This window comes from Primulina tabacum, chromosome 14 (assembly GCF_025594145.1).
Source record: "Primulina tabacum isolate GXHZ01 chromosome 14, ASM2559414v2, whole genome shotgun sequence".
NCBI lineage: Eukaryota > Viridiplantae > Streptophyta > Magnoliopsida > Lamiales > Gesneriaceae > Primulina > Primulina tabacum.
The window spans coordinates 34,109,254-34,131,349 of NC_134563.1; the positions used below are offsets into that span (position 1 = coordinate 34,109,254).

At 35.4% G+C, this 22,096-nt stretch overlaps 5 protein-coding genes across 6 annotated transcripts; 2 read left to right on the top strand and 3 right to left on the bottom strand.

The window, feature by feature from the left end:
* Positions 1-1,698: 1,698 nt before the first annotated feature.
* On the top strand, positions 1,699-3,862 carry LOC142525404 (pentatricopeptide repeat-containing protein At1g26900, mitochondrial). Its single transcript, XM_075629691.1, has one exon. It carries the CDS (start codon positions 1,802-1,804, stop codon positions 3,578-3,580), a length of 1,779 nt encoding a protein of 592 aa, XP_075485806.1. The 5' UTR covers positions 1,699-1,801; the 3' UTR covers positions 3,581-3,862.
* Positions 3,863-4,139: 277 nt separating this feature from the next.
* On the bottom strand, positions 4,140-9,450 carry LOC142525244 (protein CHLOROPLAST J-LIKE DOMAIN 1, chloroplastic-like). Of its 2 annotated transcripts, XM_075629466.1 has the most exons (10): positions 9,241-9,448; positions 9,058-9,157; positions 8,762-8,866; positions 8,567-8,644; positions 7,766-7,821; positions 7,330-7,387; positions 7,055-7,180; positions 6,826-6,921; positions 6,166-6,237; positions 4,140-4,502 (listed from the first exon to the last, which is right to left on the bottom strand). In XM_075629466.1, the coding sequence occupies exons 1-10, from the start codon at positions 9,348-9,350 to the stop codon at positions 4,440-4,442; spliced, it is 864 nt and encodes a 287-aa protein (XP_075485581.1). In that variant the 5' UTR covers positions 9,351-9,448; the 3' UTR covers positions 4,140-4,439. The 2 variants fall into 2 exon arrangements, with proteins under 2 accessions (XP_075485581.1, XP_075485582.1); XM_075629467.1 differs by lacking the exon at positions 7,055-7,180 and having other exon boundaries at positions 9,241-9,450.
* Positions 9,451-10,814: 1,364 nt separating this feature from the next.
* On the bottom strand, positions 10,815-11,586 carry LOC142524649 (ethylene-response factor C3-like). Its single transcript, XM_075628698.1, has one exon. It carries the CDS (start codon positions 11,504-11,506, stop codon positions 10,826-10,828), a length of 681 nt encoding a protein of 226 aa, XP_075484813.1. The 5' UTR covers positions 11,507-11,586; the 3' UTR covers positions 10,815-10,825.
* Positions 11,587-13,888: 2,302 nt separating this feature from the next.
* Positions 13,889-15,697, top strand: LOC142524648 (rubisco accumulation factor 1.1, chloroplastic-like). Its single transcript, XM_075628696.1, has one exon. It carries the CDS (start codon positions 13,942-13,944, stop codon positions 15,298-15,300), a length of 1,359 nt encoding a protein of 452 aa, XP_075484811.1. The 5' UTR covers positions 13,889-13,941; the 3' UTR covers positions 15,301-15,697.
* Positions 15,698-16,045: 348 nt separating this feature from the next.
* On the bottom strand, positions 16,046-17,666 carry LOC142525450 (peptidyl-prolyl cis-trans isomerase CYP19-3-like). The gene is made up of 2 exons (XM_075629747.1): positions 17,510-17,666; positions 16,046-16,844 (listed from the first exon to the last, which is right to left on the bottom strand). Exon 2 carries the CDS (start codon positions 16,836-16,838, stop codon positions 16,320-16,322), a length of 519 nt encoding a protein of 172 aa, XP_075485862.1. The 5' UTR covers positions 16,839-16,844; positions 17,510-17,666; the 3' UTR covers positions 16,046-16,319.
* Positions 17,667-22,096: the final 4,430 nt, after the last annotated feature.

Here is a 22,096-nt window from a genome sequence, read left to right on the forward strand (position 1 = left end):
TCTCCCCCAAAATGTTTATTGATTATTATATTTGGATAAGAGTGTGAATATGTGTTGATATGATATAAAAGATGTTATCTCGAAGAATTTTAATTCTTAGTAATTTAACGGGTGCCCACTCTCTGTGGTTGCTCTTTCCATTAAATTCTTGGACATGCTCATTTGTGAATACGACAATATCAGTTATACCAAATGGAATCGTGAATATAATTGTCATGAGCTAACAAATCTATACTAAATGTAAAGATTAGGCCTTCATAGTTCTTATTTTGTGACACAAATTAGTTTTTATGAAAATAATTTATCTTTTTCCAGATAAATTATATTTTTCGTATGATTTCTTCGTGAATACAATATCCAATCCATTTTAAATATTAAAAAATTTACATATTATTTATATAAATTGTATATTTAATATAATTATATTATCCAAATAATAATTAAAAACTATAACAAAATTTTATGAATCAATTTGATCTATTAATTATTACGATCATAAATCATATGCGTAATCATCATTATTTTACAAATAGATCGTGTGTGCAAGTTCACAATCGTCATTATTTTACAAACCTATCATATATGCATATTTCATTGGTTATTAATAATCAGCGAGCTAGCACTTTCGCAGATTTCTTCCAAAACAAACATATCAAAGAGACGGCCCACCCTTCAGGGACCACCCCACCACATATTTGGCAAGGAAACGTGAACTTCAAAACCTTCTCTCTCACAATCGATAGTGTATTTGTTTATGAACAAAAAAGATAAGTTCAGAGACCTCAACCGATGCACACATGTTTTTATAAGGCATACATATGAACTGTTGAAGGGATTATTGCCTCAATTAATGGGAAGAAGTTGCACGCTCGTTCGTTCGGTAATATGCAAACTCATTCATTCCTCATAATAAACATGAAGACCATACTTTTCACAAACCAAAATGGTAGCAGAGTAGATGAATCAGGCTTCATCATCTAAGATCAAGGACATATTTTTTTTATTTTTTTTAATTACATTATATTATTTAAATAATAAACACCTCTTGTTTTAAGCGGAGATTTGGAAAAAGAGCCTAGTGTCTTTTTAAAATAAAAATAAAAAATTTGGTCCCCTAATGTAAGATGAGAGGTAAAAAATAAAGTGCATGCCTACTTGTTTTAATTTAAGACAAGGATCGAAATTCTACCAGAATTTATTATTAAACGAACAAAACCCGAGTATTTATCAATTAAGGCTACATTTGGTTGGAAGATAAAATTATGAAATGATTAAAAGAGAAATGATAAAAAAATGATTGAAGTAGAAATATAATATATAATAATAAAATAATATTATGTTTGGTATAATAGTTAAGAATGTGATAATTAATAATTTTTCGATGAATTGACAAAATTGTCCTTCAACTTTTGCGCCGTCGATGTGTGATTGTCGACGGTGGTGGGTGGTAGTCGGCCGGCGGTGTGATTGTCGGTGGCGAGGCGGTCGACTGGCAGGCGGCCGGTAGGAGGAAGCCGTGGGCGGGGGTGGGCGGCCGATGGAGGTGGACTATCCGCGGCGGGATGATCGGCAGGCAGTCGGTGGGCGATCGGTGGAGGGAAGTGATGGTGAGTTTGGATTAAAAAAAAACTTAAAATGGATCAAGAGTGAGATCCTAATCTTTCATAAGAAAAATTGACTTTGTTTTAATCGTTTTTACTGGATCTGTCCATGTTTGTGTATGCTTCGTGTGCACCGACTTTTAACTGCATGGAAGCCAAATTTGAAGCAAACTCCCTGCTGATAGTTACTCTTCCGGCTCATGAGCAAAAGATATATCAACACGCGATTGTCTGGAAAATTCAAGGTTTGGTCCACGAATCATCAATATTATACAACAATTTCTTCAGACCATCACCATCAAAAGCTCATTTCTCTGTTACAATCATGCAAGCAAACTTCTCAAACTGCTCAAATTCATGGTCTGATGATCAAAGCTGGTCTCGACCACGTTCCATTTCCATTGAGCAAGCTTCTTGCACACTCTTCATTGCAAGACATCAGCTACGCGGACTCTATTTTCAAGAATGTAAAAAGCCCAAACATTTATATGTTTAATGTAATGCTTAGAGGGTACTCGATCAGCGATGAACCGAAAACGGGTATTGTTTTATTCAATCGCATGAGGGTTCATAGCCGGAGTCAAGATTTCTTGTTTGATCAGTTCACTTATGTTTCCGTTTTGAAATGTTGTGCTTGTTTGGTGGCTGGTTGGACTGGGATCGGGGTTCATTCCATTGCTATGAAATCTGGGTTCGATTTGTTTCTCAACGTTAAGAACTCTCTTTTACATTTTTATTGTGTTCGTGGGGGGATCGAAGATGCCCATCGGCTGTTTGTTGAATTGGGCGACAGAAAAGATTTGGTATCTTGGAACATTTTAATGGGTGGCTATCTTTGTGCGTCTAAATTTGATGTGGTTATTGATTTGTTTACTAAATTGTATAGGGATGGTTTTAGTGTTAGTGTGACTACAGTTCTTGGCGTTTTATCAGCTATTAGTGAAACCATAAATGTTTCCTTAGCAAAGTGTGTACATATGTTTTGCGTAAAAGTTGGGTTTTTGTTGGATTTAAATGTGGCCACTTCTTTGATTTCTATGTACGGGAAACATGGATTCATTGATTCGGCTAGACAGATCTTCGATGAAACCGATGTCAAGAATGATGTTGTTTTATGGAACTGTTTAATCGATGGGTACGTGAATATTGGCCTTTTAGAAGAGGCGGTGGAATTGATTCGTTCAATGGAGCAGAGCAGATTGAAGCCTAATTCATCTACTCTGGTAAGTTTGCTTTCTGCTTGCTCTGCATCTGGGGCCCTAGCTCTTGGTCAATACGTACATGATTATGTGGAAGAGCTACAGTTAAAATTAGATGTGGTTCTTGGCACGGCTCTAATTGACATGTATGCTAAAAGTGGATTGCTCGAGAAGGCAACCGACGTTTTTGACAAGATGGAGAATAAAGATGTAAAAACTTGGACTGCCATGATTTCGGGTTTGGGGGTTCATGGCCAATCAAAACGCGCAGATCTGTTATTTCAAAGAATGGAGGAACAGTTTGTGCCCAATGAGGTAACGTTCTTGGCCTTATTGAGTTCTTGTAGTCATGGAGGACTGGTAATGGAGGGGATCAGCTGTTTTAGAAGAATGGTCACTGTGTATGGCTTGAATCCGAAGACTGAACATTACGGGTGTCTAATCGATCTTTTGGGACGTGCTGGATTGCTGGAAGAAGCTTACGATCTGATGAAGGAGTTGACATTAGAGAGGGACGCCACTGCTTGGCGTGCGTTGCTTGGGGCCTGTAGAGTGTATGGGAAAGTTGATTTGGTGGGCCGTGTGAAGCAAGAATTGGACAACATTTGTGACGAACATCCTGCTGATTTGCTCAGTGTTAGCGGTACTTACACCGCGGCCGGGATGATACCACCGAATGGAGATAAGTGGGAGAGTGAAGATCAGTTGATGAAAAAGGTAAATTTTAAGCAATATGGAAAGAAGGAAGCTGGAATCAGTACAATTGAGTTGGGTAAGTAATATGAAGTCTCTTGGTAAGCACACTGCTTCTACCACGGTTGTGGTACATTTGGGTGTGTTCAGAGCAAGGAGATGCCCAAGTGATTGAAGATAATATTTTGGAACCCATGCAATGGCGAATCATGTCATGTTTAACAGATGTAACTTAAAAATTGGTTTCTTCAGTGAAAAAGGTTGAAATACCTTAACATTATTTGGAAGATTTTTTATACACACACGTGTAGGTGTAATTTTGCAGGCCGACTCAACGAACTTGATCATTTTTGTTCTTTAATTTAACAGTCTTGACGGCCTATTTCTATTTATGTGGCGGGTAGCGTTTTCGACATATCTAGTTTTGCCTTGTCCAATTCAATTTTAGTAGCATCTACTTCATCATTAGTATAATTCGAACATCAATTTTATCAAGACATTTGACGTACTCTGAGAAATAGAACTGCGTATGTCTGAATATTTTGTTTAAGCAAATTAAAAGTTTCAGAAAAACTGCATATGAATGAATATTTGATTATTTGTTAAAGCTCAATAAATCGAATATCAGCCACTTAAACACACATGGGAGAAAACCAGATGACATTTTTTTGTAGAACCAGCAATTTAGTTTTTTCTAGGTCACAGCAAAAAGATGGGCGTTTCTATGGACGAAGTCTAATAGCATATTATTATTACACACACAAAACGCACGTGAGAAAATATTAGTATGTATAGTTATTATAATCTACCCTCGTTCAACTCCCAATCATCCGAACTCGTGCAGCCGGGTTTTAAACTCTCCTCTCATACTCTACTCAGGAATTCCATGCCAAACTAGCTGTTCACCAAGAGAAACAGTGGGATCGTTAACAACTTTGGAAAATTTTCACCGATAGTATGAGGCTAGAACGTAGAGCATGAGCGCCGTTGACGCGGTCACAAGCAGTTCCTGAGACGAAACAGAGTTAAATCGCAGTTAATTTGATGGCAGTTTTTGAATTGATACGATGCATGCCATTTTGCGTGAGGTGCTAAGTTTAGGCCGTCTAAATGAACAGCAGATCATTCGCACTACGTCAAACAAATTTCACGTTACACGCAGAATGTAATAAATTTCCCCCATGAGCCACGTCTATGATGCATGACAAACATCCAGTTGGTGTGTGTAACACCCCAAAGCTTATGCACGTATTTTAATATATTTAATCTTAATGCTAATAAAAGTTAATGGGCTTTAAAATAAAACATTAAATAATTGAATTTGGCCCATTAGTGATTTAAACATAAATTGAGGACAAAAAAAAACCTCACTAGAACAGTAGACGTCTTCCATCAGTACAGGAAAAGTAGGAGAGGGAGAAAATTTGCTCATCTTCTATTCTCGTCTAATTTCTACTATTTTAAGGTAAGTTTAATTATTATTTTCTGGGTGGTTGTGTTATTATCAAAACTTGATGCGTATGTAGGAAAATATTTTAAAGAGGATAACAAGTGAATTTGAGAATCTTAAGATTTTCGATCATAAGATATAATTTATTAAGGTTTCTTTGATGATTTAGGCTCTTAGTAGTTCATAAATTACAGTAACCAATTTCAGATTTTCTTGCTACGTAAATGATGTGTTTTGAATTATTTGACAACTAAATACGTTTGTAAATGGAAATGGTTTGTTAAAAAAAATATTGTTGGGTGTTAGGTGATGTCTTGATAGCTGGTCGGTTCTACAGAAGAAGGAAATGGGTTGCTGAATTTGTGACACAAAGATTACTAATTAATCAAATGATTAATTTTAATGTTAACCATGTTTTAAAAAAAATTCAATTACGTATATACATATATTTATATACTAGAATAGTTTCAATTTATCATTGTTGGTTCAAGGTTTAAATGATTGGTATTTTGTATTGGAAGAGGTTAGTTCCAAATTAAGTATTAAGTATTATCTTAAAACTTAATAATAGCATCCTAACTTTGAGGCTTGGATAGAATGCTTCGGTCAGCTAGCTTCTCAATATTTAGGATACTGCATTGTATGGATTTAAACAGTAATATATAGTTGCTGGAGTTTTATTTACCAAACTTTTTGTGAAAGCTTTTGTCGTTATCCTTGAGATCGAATTAAGTGGCTAGATACAGGAGTGCACTGAATAATTTTGTTTTCAGGTAATAATCTGAATGAGGGAGATGAATACGTCGAATATATAGAAGAGATCATTGAGGAGATGATGACACAGAGGATGTTCCATAGAGTTTGGAGACTTGAATTCTTTCATTTGAGTTCTTTCAGGATTCGTGGATTATTTCTTTTTAAATATTTTGGCTAGTCCTTTGAAAGACTGATTTATTTACTCATTGACATGTTTGAGAGATTGACTCATTATTTCCTTTTAGTAAATAAGTTATGATTCTTTATAAATTTTAGGCCTTGTGTTGATTATATGGGTTATCGGTACTTTAAACAAGCTTTGACCTCTACAAATATTGTGTGGGTTTGGGTGTGCGAAATCCGGGCCTTACAGTGTGTATAGAAGATCCTTTTAAATGAATCTGATTTGACCATTTTCAAATATCTAATCCAAAGAAAGTATGTGGTGGACGACAATGGTTATTACCTGGTTGTTGTACAAGAAAACTGGTATATAGCCAAGTGAATATTCAACTACATTCAGAATACCAGTGTATCCCTGCAATTTAACATTAGAGAAACTGTCACTGAACAAACTGAGCCAAATAAGCCAAACAGAATACAACTAACTTTAACCTAAATAACTGGATTTTGAAAATCATTGAACATATCCGATTTAAGCAAGGATTAATGAACCATAATGATTTAGAAAACTGGTGATCATTCGAGAAATGGTTTATGGAAAAACAAAATGATAAATGAATCAAATACTCAAATCCTGCTTAGATAAATGATGCCATCTTTTCGGCTTGACGGAGATTTTTTTATCACAGATCAGATAATGGGCATCTGTCGCTAGTATGTGGAGGTTGTCCACTCATGCCAAATGCAAGGTTATCTGGCAAGATGTCAGTACCACATTAATGAAACTTGATTTTTCACTAATTAAGCCTTTTGAACAAATAGAACAGAGGAAAGATCAATACCGATCAGAAATGTGACCTCGTTACAAATAAGATATGTATGTTTCATCTAAACATGAACTCATAAATAGATCCAAGATGTATTCAGGTATCTCGCATGTACATGGTGTCAATACTATCTCTGATTTTAACTTTTCAGGTGAAAAGTTGATTGCTAAGCTTACCAAAGAAGCAAAAGCCAAGGTACCAAAAACCAGGGCCAGAGATCGGAGTAGCCTTTTTCCCATTCGCAACATTCTACCTTCATCCTCACCTTCTTCCTGCATTTAAAGATCAAAATGGCCAGTTGAAAATAATTCTAGAATGATATCTCCCTAAAAGAGAAAATAAGCCTTTTTTTGGGACAAATCACCACAAGCGTAAAAGCATTCAACAATTTTGTCACAACTTTACCGTAAAAGTGGAAGATGTGGGGGGTTCAAATGCTTTTAACTTCTCAAAAATTCGATAAACAAACACGAAGGCTATAAATTGCAAAGGTTTATACTCTGCGCTACGCTTGATCAATATCCAAGCTGTCTGAAAAATAAGGAGAACATGGGATCAGTCAATGACCCAGTAAATGCCATATAATAGTTGATCTGTCCCACTCTAACTCCTATATTCCAGCATGGAAAACAAAACGGAACCCAACAAAAAAGATAAACCACTGCCAAATTCCTACTTACAAATACAGCTGATATTGCCATGTTAATTCGTATATCTTTGACCTCAGATTTGGCAAACCTGAAATATTGACGAATGGATAGAGAGAGAGTCACATTAAGGCAATAAAAAAATGTTCCTAGGCTGCAGGAGAAAATGAGACATGGGCAGAAAAGATCAAATAGAACCATGAATTATAACTTGGAAGCTAACACTATTTCCAATCAGCAGGATATCTAAATATCACACAGATCCGTGGAAATAGTATAGAAAACCGCAAAAACCAAGTATTGATAGATAATATAGAGTAAGAATGATCGAATAACAGTTCCTAGCTAGTTGTGCATTTATTAAATAAAAGAACGAGGAATGAAGGTTAAAGACGACAACCAGTTGACTAACTTGCAATAGCATTAATTTCCACAATACATGTTGGCATTGCTCGATAGAAAGATATACCTTGGGCCCCACGGGACAATTGGCTGCTTATCAGCATACTTTATATCCTTTGAAACCTGAGCTTTGTTCAGAAACAGATTTTAGAAAAATAAAAATAAAAAAGGCAAATATTAGATCAAAGGAATTAAATGTTAACAGAGAATCATATGGTTGAAAACTACATGGTGTATAAGAAATGAATCCTCATCGATCACAAGATCTACTTGCTGATAGCCAATGATATTTGGCACCAGGCATCTTAAATTCCTAATTAAGTAGTTTTTTTTCTGAGAAAGTGTCTACACATGAACTATTTCTCTGTTAAACCCTAAACTTATATTGCTCTAAATTGCCAGAACACAAAGTTTGCACCTTCTAACCACCAAACCCAATTTCCAACTGGATAAACTGTCCTACTAATGCCTTTCGCTTATGTTTGAAGTTTTCTTCTTGTAGGATTGAAGAGTGACAATATTTTAGATGGAGAGCTTCACAAAATGACTTCTCTAATACATTCCCCCCTTGAGAAACATTTGAATTTTAAGTTTTTGAAATAAAATTATTTCAAATTCATACAGTAAATCCAATTAAGCTTATGTAATCCATCTCACAAATCTCTCTAGTCAAATCAAATTAATATATGCAAATGCAACCTTACAGATAAAATAGTACTTGGAACGAACTTGTTTATGTATGACATTGTATGATTAATATTCTTCCTTAAGTTATGATTGGAGACAAATCCGTGACCGGTGATTTATAGGCCACTGGTCTTAATATTAAAAAATTTACACATGCATAAGAATACGAAAAAAAACATACCTTAAAGGGACCAACTGTCTCGCCTTTCTTCCTTTTCGTCAGCTGCGACATCATTATTGCGTCATAGGCCTTTTCTAACTGAAAAAGGACAATTTACCAGTAAATATATGGTATATAAAGGTTAAAACATTCAAGCATCTTCAGAATACGTTTGAAAAAACTTATAATGGTAAATTATATTTATGATTAACCTACTCGAACGGCGGTGTCGTCATCACCTCTCCTATTAGCATCCTTCAGCCTTTTCGTATAAGCTGCCTTTACCATATCAAATCCCTCGAGGGGATTCACACCTATAACCTGGATGAAACACAAAAATTAGCAAATCAATTATACTGTGGTTGGACCAACTGGTACCCCGGAGCAACCTAGAGAGAAGCATTTTCGAAGTTAACAACTAAAATTTCCGAGAATCCAAGTGATCGAATGAGTTACTGGGACACCCCTAAATAACACAAATGTAGCAAAAAAACAGGTGCATACTAAATTACCTCGTATGGATTAAAATCACTGTTTGTACCAGCACTGCCGGCGGCTGAGAAAGCAGCACACACCACTCCTTTGCCGCTCACTGGATAAATTACAGAAATCCTAAACCGATACCCTCATTTCAAACGGTGTGGAAAAACCAAAAGAAGTTGATGTGAATTTCCATGGCACGACAAATGCTGTACCTGAGAAATGAAGTGGAAAATTGACCTAAAGTAGGTGAACCACCTTTGAGGGAGCATTTCCTGGGAAGCAATTGTGAAGTGTTGGGGAATTGGATCAGTGGTAAAGCCATGAAATTTGAGGAATTTTGGTGTTCGTAAGAAATGTGGTCGAATTAGTATATTAGGGATCAGGGTTAAGGTTTTATGGTGGATTTTGTCCCGAATTCAGAATTTTTCAAAATAATTGGTAAGAAATAATAATATGCTCTAAAAGAAAGAAACAATTGAAACAAATAATAATAATACAATTGAAAGAGTGTGTTTTTTGCCATAGAGTCTCGTGAATCTATTCCGCAAGACGAGTTAACTCATTTCATATTTAAAATTTAAAATAATAATTTAACATATAATATAATATTTTTTTAATGAATCAGGTCGAATTAAATATATATATTATAAAATTGACTTATAAAAAAGTCTCAAACCGGTTTTTAAGTTGGAACATAGAGGATTAACTTAATGAAGTGAAAATCGTTAGATAAATAAAGAATTAAAGATAAGAGTGGATTATTGCAAACAAATAAATAAACTTTAGCGACAAAATATATTTTCCATATTTGGATTTTAATTCGAATTTATTTAAAGTCAAATGGATAAAAAAATCCATTTAGTCCAAAAATGATGAATGATTAATCTACTAACAAATTTTTAAAAAAATACTCGATTAATTATTTAGTTAATTGATCAACGAGGGAGAAGAACTGGATGACAAAAAGTTAAGGTTGCCAGCGTAGAAGAGAATCACATATTTGATCATGTAATTTACATGTTTTTCACTTTTAGTCGTGTCACGTGACTAATTCTCAATCTTTTTTCATAAATTTCAGCGTCATTTTCATTATACATATGTTTTTGTTTTTAGAGCATATTAACTTAAGATATAATAACCAACGATCAAATTATAAGTTCAGTGTCTTTTTTATATTTAAAAGTTAGATTTTTTTTATATTTTTACTCAATTTGATATACTTGCACTTAATCGGCATGCCTACGTCTACACAAATTTTGTGCAAACAATATTATTAACCAATTCCTCCTCGGAAAACGTAATTATATCCATCTCTTATATGTTTTAAAGAACAATTATATCCATTTCCTAGCGGAGAAAATAAATGTATCCATTTCTCAGTGGGATGGGAATGGGAATGGGAATGGGAATGGTGATGGGACAGAAATGCAAATATTGACTGAATAAGTGAATTACATATTTGTCCTTGAAAGCAACTGTAAATATAATAATATATGATCAGTGCAACAACGTTCAAATAAACTATTTACTATGCACACGCGATGTGTGTATAGTTTTTTTATTATCATCGATGGATTAAAGTGAAATTTGACAAATTATGGAGGAACTAAATTGATATTTGAATTGTTAAAAAAAGTGTGTGTTGAAATTAAAAAAAAAATAATCAAAGTGTAATATTATTATCATATAAGAGTAAAGTTGGAAGAAAAAGTTGGTGTTCCTTGGTTAATCGTATCCTATTTTTTATAAAATAGGATAGAAGAATAAATATATATTTTTAATTTATTTAAAATCTTTTTAAAAATAAAAATCATTCTCATTCAGACAAGATTGAGTGGACCCTGAATTCTCGGACAAACTAAGCAATTCCTCCAAGTAATCCGACCCCAAATCCTCCAAAACCAGCATATTCTCGTTGACCCTGACTTTGCTTTGGTGTTTCTGTTTCTTGGTATTATCTCTACACGTCTTTCTTTGAATGGAGTACCTCTTCTTCAATGCCAACACCGGCGAGCTCCCGGCCTCGAAAGTGCAACCCATTTCTCTGAGAGACTCGTACACCACCTCCACGGGGAAATTGAGCACCGCCTCCATGCCACGCAGGGAAAATGCCGCCTGGTCGTAGGCCAACGCGGCCTCCTCCGCGGTGTCGAACGTCCCTATCCATACCCTCACGCTGTTCCTAGTGGAGTCCCTTATCTCCGCCGCATACTTTCCCCATGGCCTCATCCGAACACCTCGATACATTGGTTCTTTGACGGACTCTTGCTCCTGCTCATCGATGAAATGTCCAGCACACGAGTAATACGGATTGATCTGATCATGACCATCGGATAAAACTCCATACAGAAGCATCTCTTCGGAGTCATTCTCATTGAAAGGAAGGAACTTGGATTCGAGAGAATGAGCCACGTCGAACGATGAAGACGAATCGGCCAAGAAATGAGAGAATGGGTAAGGTAGGTAGGAAGAATCCATGAATGAATATGATAAGTTTGTGTGTAGATATATAGCTAGCTAACCTAGCTACAGATTTGGAGTAAGGGGTTCACTTGGTCTAATTTGGTTAAGTGAGAATTCTAGTTTCTGAAGTTGCACAGACAATTATATATATAGGAGCGGGAAGGGAGTGGTACTAATTAGACAAAAATGCTTATTATTTCATTCTTTTAATTACATATATATATATATATATATATATAACAATTTATTTTAAAAACTAAATATGGTATGATCATCACTTTTCACTTGCACGTGGGTCAAAGCACATTTTGGCCATGGCGGCATATGGTGACGTCACCAACGATTTGGCTAAAGCACCAATCGAAAATAGGGCCCATCGATATTATATTACAAGAAATTGTTTATTTTAGTTTGAATCCGTATTTTAAAATATATACATCATTCATAATAATATTATTTTAAATTATATTAAAATTCGAAAATATATCTTTCTACTGCAAAATTATATTATTTTTCATAAATTTAAACAATAATCATAACAAATAAAATCTAAATCCTAACTCAAATTTAATATTAATATGTGGGAATTTGAAACGAGGAACTGGATGGTATCTAGCTAGTCGGGTGATTTCAAATACCGTGCAAATTATATCAAAAGGATTTTTTTTTATTTTTTTTTAAAAATTATATCAAAATGGATTCATGGTTATTATAATGTGAAATTAAATGATATATTTATTAATCAAGTTATATATTTTTGAGAAATATTTAATTATCAGACTGCAGTGAAAGTGATTGGTGTAGCAGGAAACTTAGTGTTGTGATTTGTGGTGCTGGATTGGCTTGTTGGCCTCACATGTATATGTATGTACATTAGTGTCTAGTCACGCAGCTGTTTGAACTTGTGAGGAAGTTTGACCATTGGATTGATAGCCACAAAAATGATAGTTGTGCATGGTCAAAAGTTTTTTTTGGTGATTATGATATGTATAATAAATTATAAATAATTATGTATTTTACTCGTGGATTAGATGCTGAATGATGTATAATATAATATCAATATATTTTTATAAAACAATTGTGCATGAAACTAATTTTTTGTATATCAATGTTTTATCATATACACCAAACAATGTCTTATATGTTATCTTCTCTTCCTATCTTAACTTTACATTAAGTCGAAATATAGATGGGTAGATGTTTTTTTTTTTCTCTTTAAATCTCGTTTATAAAATTGTAATAATATTGGATGAGGTTGAAACTCACCAGAAAAACTCTTCTGACCACTCTATATTTTCTTCATTCGCGAGATTCAGAAAAAAAGTTACTTGACTAAAATCAAACTACTTGCTAGTATGAGTATAAATGAGTGTTGGCATGAATATATTTTAGGTAAAAAAGTGGATATATACAATTTTCTTATATATGTGTTATTAATCACGATACTATATATATCAGTGAGCAAGATGCATGCATGCATGAAAACTTCAGTCTGAAATTATATATTGTAACGAATAAATTTATGGTACAGTTTCGCAAGTATTATGGTCAACAAATTCCAGAAGTTTTTGAAAGTCTTGAGAAGTTCAAAGATTTGTTGGTCAAAAGCTCCAAATAGGAAAAAATAAATAAATAAATAGTCAGAATTTGATGATTGATGGGTTTGATTTATCTCGTTTTCCCCAACCACAAAGAAAAAAGTGGTTTTGAAAAAAATATCAGTAAAGTCAGCAAAATTGGTATTTTATCCCATCAGTCATAAGTGCATGAAATTGCAAAAATATATATATATATATATATTTACTGAAAGATTACTCCATCATCCTAAAGAAAGACGAACATGATATTCTAAAATTACAACTACTTTATTCTGCTAACCTCAACTCATGTTCAAAATTTAATTGCTAAAAACAAGTTGGATAATGTATAGTGTAAGAAAAACCATCGTAATAATGATTATGCATAAGAATGATTTTGAGAGTATAATTAAAATTATCCATTTTTCATCCGAATTCGTATTCGGCATCAAAATACCGATGGATTCATGTCGCGATCGAGCTATTTTGTAAGATGTATATCGCGTCCATCTCAGTTTGTTGAAGAAGTAGCTATTGTGACTCTTATCTGCTATCTTGGCTCTCAGCTTTTGAGTTTCCAGGTCCAACCTTTGAGACGTGCAATCGATGAATTAGCCTCTCATGGTTTTTCTCGGAGTGTTAAATCTGGACTCGGTTGGTGTTATGTTTATTTAAAAAAATTGAACCAAAAAATACAAGAAAAAGATTTATATATATATATATATATATATTTAAAAAAAGACTTTAGGTTTGTCGATTATTATTTATTTATTTTGCCAGAAGATATTTTATTTTCGAATATGCTAAGATATTTCGCCTATACCTCCCAATCGATGGAGTCACTTGATAACGTTCCCCATCCTTCCAATAGCCATGCTCTACCTCACACCAAAACCCCTCTCCTTCTCCCTCTCCACCCCATTCCTCGCCGTCGACCACCACCTCCGCCGTCACCAACCGCCTCCCCCACCCTCTCATCCCAGATTATCATCCATCTCTGCCATCATTATCCCTCCTTCCTCCTCCTACGACAGGTCTCAACAACAGAAACTCTACCGGCCTTACCGCTCACCGCCCTCTTCTGTGCCACATAAATACAGATCCCTCGATACCAACGGCCGCCTCGATATCCTTTCCGGTAGATTAGGTCTCTGGTTCGAGTACGCCCCTCTAATCTACTCTCTGTATCAAGAAGGATTCATTTCCACCACTCTTGAAGAGATCACGGGCATTCCTTCTCTCGAGCAGAACCGACTCGTTGTCGCCTCGCAGGTTCGCGACTCTCTTGTTCAGTCTTGTGATTCCGATACCGCGTCCTTTTTTGACACCCCGGGAAACCCAGAAATTCTTTACGAAATTCGAATCTTGAACACTCCACAACGCGCTTCTTCCGCGAAGTTCATCATAAAGAATGCTTTTGATGGGAAGAGAGCTGGGGAGTTGGCTAAATCTATGAAAGATTTCCCGCGGAGGTATGCAGAGAAAGGGTGGGAGAGTTTTGATGGGAATTTACCTGGGGATTGTTTGGGGTTCGTGTATTTTAGGCAAGCCCAAGAGCATAAATCGACGTCTTTGCTAGAGCTGAGTAGGGCCGCATTGGAGAAGGCGTTGGAGGTGTCAGAATCGGAACATGCCAAGCAGAGAGTTTCGGTGGATTTAGAGGGGCAGGATGAAGTGAAAGGAGTAGATGGTGCTGCTGTTGATGAAATGGTGAGGGTTCCGGTGGTCAGGATGTCAGTGGGAGAGGTAGCAGAGTCGAGCATAGTGGCGGTTTTACCTGTTTGCAAGGCGGAGGGGAAGGGAGTAGAGGTGGAGGAGGCGCCATGGGAATGTGGAATGGTGGGAGATTTCGGGGTCGTTGAGGCAGAGAAGGGGTGGAACCGGTGGGTGGTTTTGCCCGGATGGGAGCCAGTGGCAGTATTGAAGAGAGGAGGGGTGGCAGTGGCCTTCAAAAGGGCGGGTGATGCATTGCAGTGGAGAGGCAGGAGGAGGGATGCGGAGGAGGAAATCTTGGTGGTGGCGGATAGAGGGAGGTGGGAGGTGGCTCTCGATGACGCATTTTATTTGGTTGTGAGTGGTGGGAACGGGAGTGGCGAGGAGGGGTTGAGAGTTGAGAGAGGTCTGAAGTTGAAGGAGATAGGGGTGGTGAAAAGCTTGGGGACTGTGGTTTTGATTGTTAGGCCTCCTAGAGATGACTATGAAGATCAATCAGGTCCCCAAGATTGGGATTAGAATACCTCCATATATTTCTGCTATACTTTGCGTTACATTATGTAATACGTACTTTGGCTAAAATACATGGCGAATATTCAGTTGGTGTAGAAGATAATGAATCACGAACGTGGTATAGAAGGGGGTGAAATGGTGGAACATTGTGGGAGCAAATAGAGCACAAGGATTTATGGCAAACTATTGTCACACTTGTTACTTTTAATTAATAATAAATAAATAAATTTTGGAGGAAAAGACGCAGATTTTGGATATTTGATTGCGTTAGACTCGCTAAGTTGTCCAACTTTGTGTAGAAAGTTGCTGGATCTTGTATGGGAGATGTACAAAAAGATTTGCGTTGATTGTAAACATCTTTCTTATCGGAAAATTTGTCGTGTTGATATATATTGTTAAATATGTTGATTTCATCCTACATATAGGGACACTACCGACTAATTTTTTTAAAATCACATATGTGTGAGAATCTTGTTCATTCAAATCACTGTGGAGCACTGTCCCCAGATTGTAGCATCGAAACTAACTGTTAAATATCTCCCATGTCTCACTCAACGTACGTCCAGACAACGGGTAAGTAATAAATTTCCATCTTAGAACCTGATTCTACGGATAACTTTTTGGGCATCTTTTGAGTAAACTCTTGCATTTATCTTAGTTTAATATCAAACCCTTAAAAATGTTTGTGTAAAACAAATTAGAAAGAAAAACTCGAAGAGAGAGAAAAAAAATGATCGATTATAAAAGACAGTAAATATGAATACCGAATTAACTTAATAAATACGTGGCTTATCTTTTTATACATCTTAAAATGTTTTACCGAATGCCGTATTAAGTTACTAAATATGGGATGAAATGTTTTAAAAACTTAACCCAAGCCCAAGGAAAAACTTCCACGTACATATTTCACAGCCGAAAATTAGTATCTCCGCATTCGGCTAATAGAAACAGAGTTATGACCATATATTATCTTGCCAACATCGCTCGCAATTTTCCATGCTAATAACAATAGCCTTCTTCATTAATCATTGTAGTTCACCGCAATCATCAATTACAACGGTGGACGATGTAGTACCGGACTGAGAACCAACCTTCTCCATCTCCTTCACCACATCATAGCCTTCCACAACTTTCCCAAATACAACATGTTTACCATCAAGCCAACTAGTCTTAATAGTGGTGATAAAGAATTGTGATCCGTTCGTGTTTGGCCCAGAATTTGCCATTGATAGCAGCCCTGGCTGTGTGTGCTTTAGCTTGAAATTCTCGTCAGCAAATTTCATCCCATAAATAGACTCTCCTCCAGTCCCATTACCTCTCGTAAAGTCTCCTCCTTGACACATAAAACTTGGAATAATTCGATGGAATTTACTACCCTTGTAATGCAATGGCTTTCCAGAAGCTCCAACCCCTTTCTCCCCAGTACAGAGGACTCGGAAGTTTTCAGCAGTTTTTGGTGCCGTGTCAGCAAACAGCTCCATCACAACTCGTCCAGCTTTCATCTTTCCGATCAAAATGTCAAAGAAAACCTTTGGGTTCTTCATCTCTCTCTGAAATCAGAGACGTAAAAAAGAAATACATTACAGGTTTGCAATGCTTAGGCTGGAGCTTATCTATAATTGGATAGTTTCGCATCCATCGCATGCATGCACTGTGGTAATGTTCATCTTCCTCTCTTTTCCTAATCATCTCCTACCCTCAACGACATAGCTGCTATTGTTTTTAATTGAAAGAAGAAATCTTAGGGTAAATAGTTTAATATGAAGATAAAACTCCGATAAGATGATGGGAGGTCCAAACAAGATTTGAGACAAAGGAAAACAAATAAAGATGAAATCTTCAACAGTTCTAAGTTTTTCAAAAATAGATAAATAAAGTCGTTATGATTCATATACTGAAACCACATATAACACCACAGATTATCACAAATTCACACACTAAATCCAAGTTAAATTCCACTGAAACTCCGGGAAAAAAAGCTCGAAACAAATTCATCAAATGGAAAAATGTTCATCCAATGTTAAATCCCTCTTACACAATCAAAATCTACATGAAGAGGATTACAAACTACGGAAGACACAATGATTTATATAGCACAATTTTTGAGCCCCACAGGCTTCTGGATATTAACACCAGTGAGGCCTTCGATATGTGCTTCCATACGTACAAATCGATTGAAACATAAACTGTATGACCTAAATAGAAGGATTCTTACCTAACACCTTTGGTGAGCGATGACAATTTTCGGATTTTGCTTCTTTACGGGAATAGACTGAATTGCTGCAGGCCTGAACTCTTACGGGGTTTATCTAGGGTTTTAGTATGTTGATTTTATTTGTTACCCCCTCCTTTCCAATGTATTCTCACATTCCTCCCACTTTCAGATTTTCTATAATAGGGTGTAATTGATATTTTTGTGAGTTTAGCTCGGTGACACCACCAATGGGTTATTTGGGTTTCGGGTAGTTCAAGGCTTTCGGGTTTTATCTTTTATACCTGATTAATTTATTATAATTAAATTTATAATATTATATAATATAAATTTAAACAATTTTTTTTAAAAATAAATAAATTGGGTACCCGAATTACTCGATCAGATAAAAACTCACTACCCAATACCTAAATATGACAAAGAGACGAGTTTGATCAAATATCCTCTCCATTTAAATATTCATCATTGCACACCATTGATTTGTGTGCCACAACAATACCCCGTTACAAATTTGTAATCGGATATTGTAATTATTTTTTTAATTTCTTGAAACAAGCGTGATTGAGACGCGCTTGTTTTTTGGGTCGAGTTTTTTTTTTTGAAACGAGATGAGTCGAGCTTCCTTTTTTTGTTTGAACTTTTTTTTTGGGTCGGACTGCGTCGAGGTGAAGAGACCCAAGCTCTTCCTAAAACCGTCGCAAATAATCCGTCGCTAATGATATTTAGCAACGGTTTATCTCAACGTCGCTAAAGGCGCATCGTCGCTAAATTTTGCGATGGTTTCTCGTAATTTGCGACGGATTTTGCGACAGTTTATAACCGTCGCTAACTTAGCGACGGACGGTTTAGCGAAAAACCGTTTATTATACTGTCGCTAAACCCGTCGCAAATATTTTATTTGCGACGGGTTTTTATTAACTGTCGCAAATTCAAAAACCGTCCCTACAAAATGATTTTTTTTTTTGTAGTGGGACGTGACAAAAAACTGAAGAAATCATCGTCGAGAATATTAATGTAGAAAGGTTACCTTACCTGAATTGAGCCTGAAGCCGTAAGGGTTCCACTGACTCCACCACCAATAATTTGGCCATCAGAACTGGACAAACACACACTAAGTCCTCCAGTTTCCCTCGCCACCTTGAATTTGGATGCGTAATAAGTAATAAAGGTAGCCAGAAGGAGACTACACTCTTTACCTGGAGCATATCTATTCCACTAGAGACTTGATGGGGAATTGTGTTATATTGAAAGATGATATAATGTGTGACAATGAGTTTAAGTGACTTGTAAAACGAAGCCCTGTGTTTGGAATAGCCCCGGACAAAAAAGTAGGCACTTAGCCTGAAATTAAAGAAAAGAATGAATTATGTGAAGCATGTCAATTTGGTAAACAACACAAACTGTCATTATTTGAATGTAGTCGGAGAACCGTTGAAAAATTACAGCTTATAAACTCTGATGTTTGTGGGCCAATGAACAAAAAACTTTGAACAATGGCGTGTATTTTCTGTTATTTATCGATGATTACTCAATGTTTTGTAGGGTGAGGTTTTTGAAGCAAAAATCAAAAGTATTGTGAGAATTTAAGAAGTTTAAAGCACATGGAAAAATATGTGATGAAGCAGAGTATGTCTCAAAGAAATTCAAATTGATATGTGATGAAGAAGGAATAAAGTATCAACTTATTGTTCCGCATACTCCATACGAAACCGAGGAAATGAGGGGGAGAATAAAACAGTACTGGAAATGACAAGATGTATTCTGCACGAAGAAGAATTGCCCAAAGAGTTTTAAGTTGAAGCAGTAAATGTGGTAGTGTATTTAGTGAATTTGTTACCAAAAAAGCCCTTAACTTTCATGTTCCATTTGAAAAATGATACGATAGCAGCAAGCCTACTGCAGAGCACTAATGGGGATATTTGGATGTGTGTGCTACTTGCATATTCCGGAAGAAGAAGATGAGACATAGAATGAAGTTGTCATTCGAACTTCCATTAAAAAGTCTTCGTACAATTATCATTCTCCATCTCATTTATTTTTATTGCCTGCTGATATCGAGAAGTTGTGGTTCAGTGAGTTAAATCGAACTTTTCTCTACTGATTATACAAGTTGTTAGATGCATTCAGAAGATCGATATTTAATATTGGATGTTAATATCAGTTGAGATTCCTTAAGCTCAGAAGAAAATTTTTGTGAGGGGTGTATTTACTCCTCCAAATAATTCCACCTATCATAACAATAAATTTGGATCATTATTAAAAACTATTTATTTAACAAATTATTAATCTATATATCTTCACATATCTCTCAACAAATTCCTACATAAGCGGTAAATCACTTTTTAATGTATTTAACAATCATTTAAGCATAGAAAATTATATTTAAAAATTATTTGAAAAACAAAAATATATTACACATAAACAACAAATAATATTTATATAGCATATTATATACGCACTGTGCTAAGTCGTTAGTTAAAATAAAATGAGCAATTGAGTCTGCAATCTTGAAATCTCATTTATTTTTCCAAGGCATCGAGGTTACAAAAACGACCTAGTTATTTTCTTTATAATTTGTTTAAAAATCCATTTTGGATTAGATTCAGCTAGATATTTATCTTTTTTTTAATTATTTTTTTAATTAACTTAACATATGTGCGTCAATTATTAGTACATTACAATGGATTTTTTATGAATCTTTTCATAAAATATATACAATAAATTTGGCATTGCATCGAAACTCAGAAATTTGGGTCGAGGAATATGATAACCTCACACTTAAAAAAGCAGTCGGTTCGGAAAGATCGAAAGATAGTTCAAAACCATTGTCGGTTCGAGCCTTCCGAACTAAGGCAACCGGCAAAGTAGTAACGCGTAAAGGGGCTGTTGATAATAGATGTACATAAAATAAATATATTTTGTGTGTATCAGAAGTTAGTGTTGTACTTTGGTGTTGTCAACACCAGCACACAACATGCAGCGAAAATTAATAATTTAACACAAACTTAACCTTAAACAAATAAATACCAGAATTAAATTATGCATAAGTACAAATACTTGTGCAACGCCTCATGCCAAAATTTACTAGGAAAATATGTAATTTGTTTACACAGAACAATACTGGTGAAAATAACAAAACCAAATTCATTGACACTCCAAGGAATTAAAATGCATCAAATTTTTTTTAAAAAAAACAAGATGCATAAACCGAAATTGTTTAAAACAAATAAAAGAACACTCTTGATCAACACTCTGCATCAGTGTTGTTCTTCGCGTGTCAATAACACCAATCAACAACATGACATAAACGCGAATCATTCTCTCAAATTCTTCAACATGAAAATTATCTTCAACTCTAAACGTTAGGTATCTTCAGAGAAAAATTCCAGCAGTAAATATATCCTAAAAGCCGTCCAGTTCTTCTCTCAATATATATATATATATCTTCATATTTTGACATAATTATCTTTCAATGAGAACAAAATCCTAGAAACATGGAAATAATAGCTTATTAATAATAAAACTCCATTCAAATATAAGATATTATATCTTAGAGATAAATAAAAAAAACAAATCATAGTAGATAAATACCAAGATTAGATTAGGTCAACCAAGTCTATGAATAAATTTTATTATTAGATCAAGTCAAATTAGTATAGAAATGCAAAACTCTTATTTTTTAATTTAAATAAAGAACAAATATTAATTATGAATAAAATATTCCTTGCAACACGTTCGATGATCATCGACACATAGGAGTTCGAAAGGTTGCGAACCTTTAGGTGTCAAGTAGTCAGTGGCAAGTACAATTCGGATTTTCCGAACCCAAGTTTGGAACTTTCAAAGTTCGTCTATAAATAAGTCATTCGCGAATAAAAATTCTCGCACCATTTGATAATATCTCCCACGAATTCTAGATGTTTCCTAGACATTTGTAGTTGTTCATGAAGGTCGTACGAGTTGCGAAGTGCTTAACGAGGACCAGATGACTCAAGGATTGAACGACATAGCTATCGACCCCAACGGGCTGTCGATGAACAAAGGTATAATATGAGGACCTTAGTTGACTAGGGGATAATAAATAAGTTATAAAGCATGATTGGAGAGTACATAACAATTATTATTAATATCTAGGCTTGGACCGAATAGATAACTAGTTATTCTCAGGACAACATAGAGATACGCAAGTAGTGACTGATAGATTTAATCTAGTAAAGGTGCTCACTAAGCCTATTTTTTTGGACGATCGGGTCATGTGGATCACTTACCGACTCTACGGATTAGTATGTTATGATGACTAGGATATTGCATGTCCAAAATCTGATAGCAGTGTGGAAGCCACCAAATGACTTGTCGGACCAGCGTGCTACACTCTCGGTGCCTAAACATAGGCGGCATGAGTTTTCAGTTTTATCATTGGTCACCAGTTCAAGTTCATGCATGCACATATATGTTTGTATATTCATACATTACATATTGAGTGATTTGTCATTCATATCCTCATTTTTATCTTATACACCCTATTTAATAGGACATGTCTCAGTTTGGACAAGCCAGAAGGAGCCCACGATGGCCATAGAGATTAGTGTT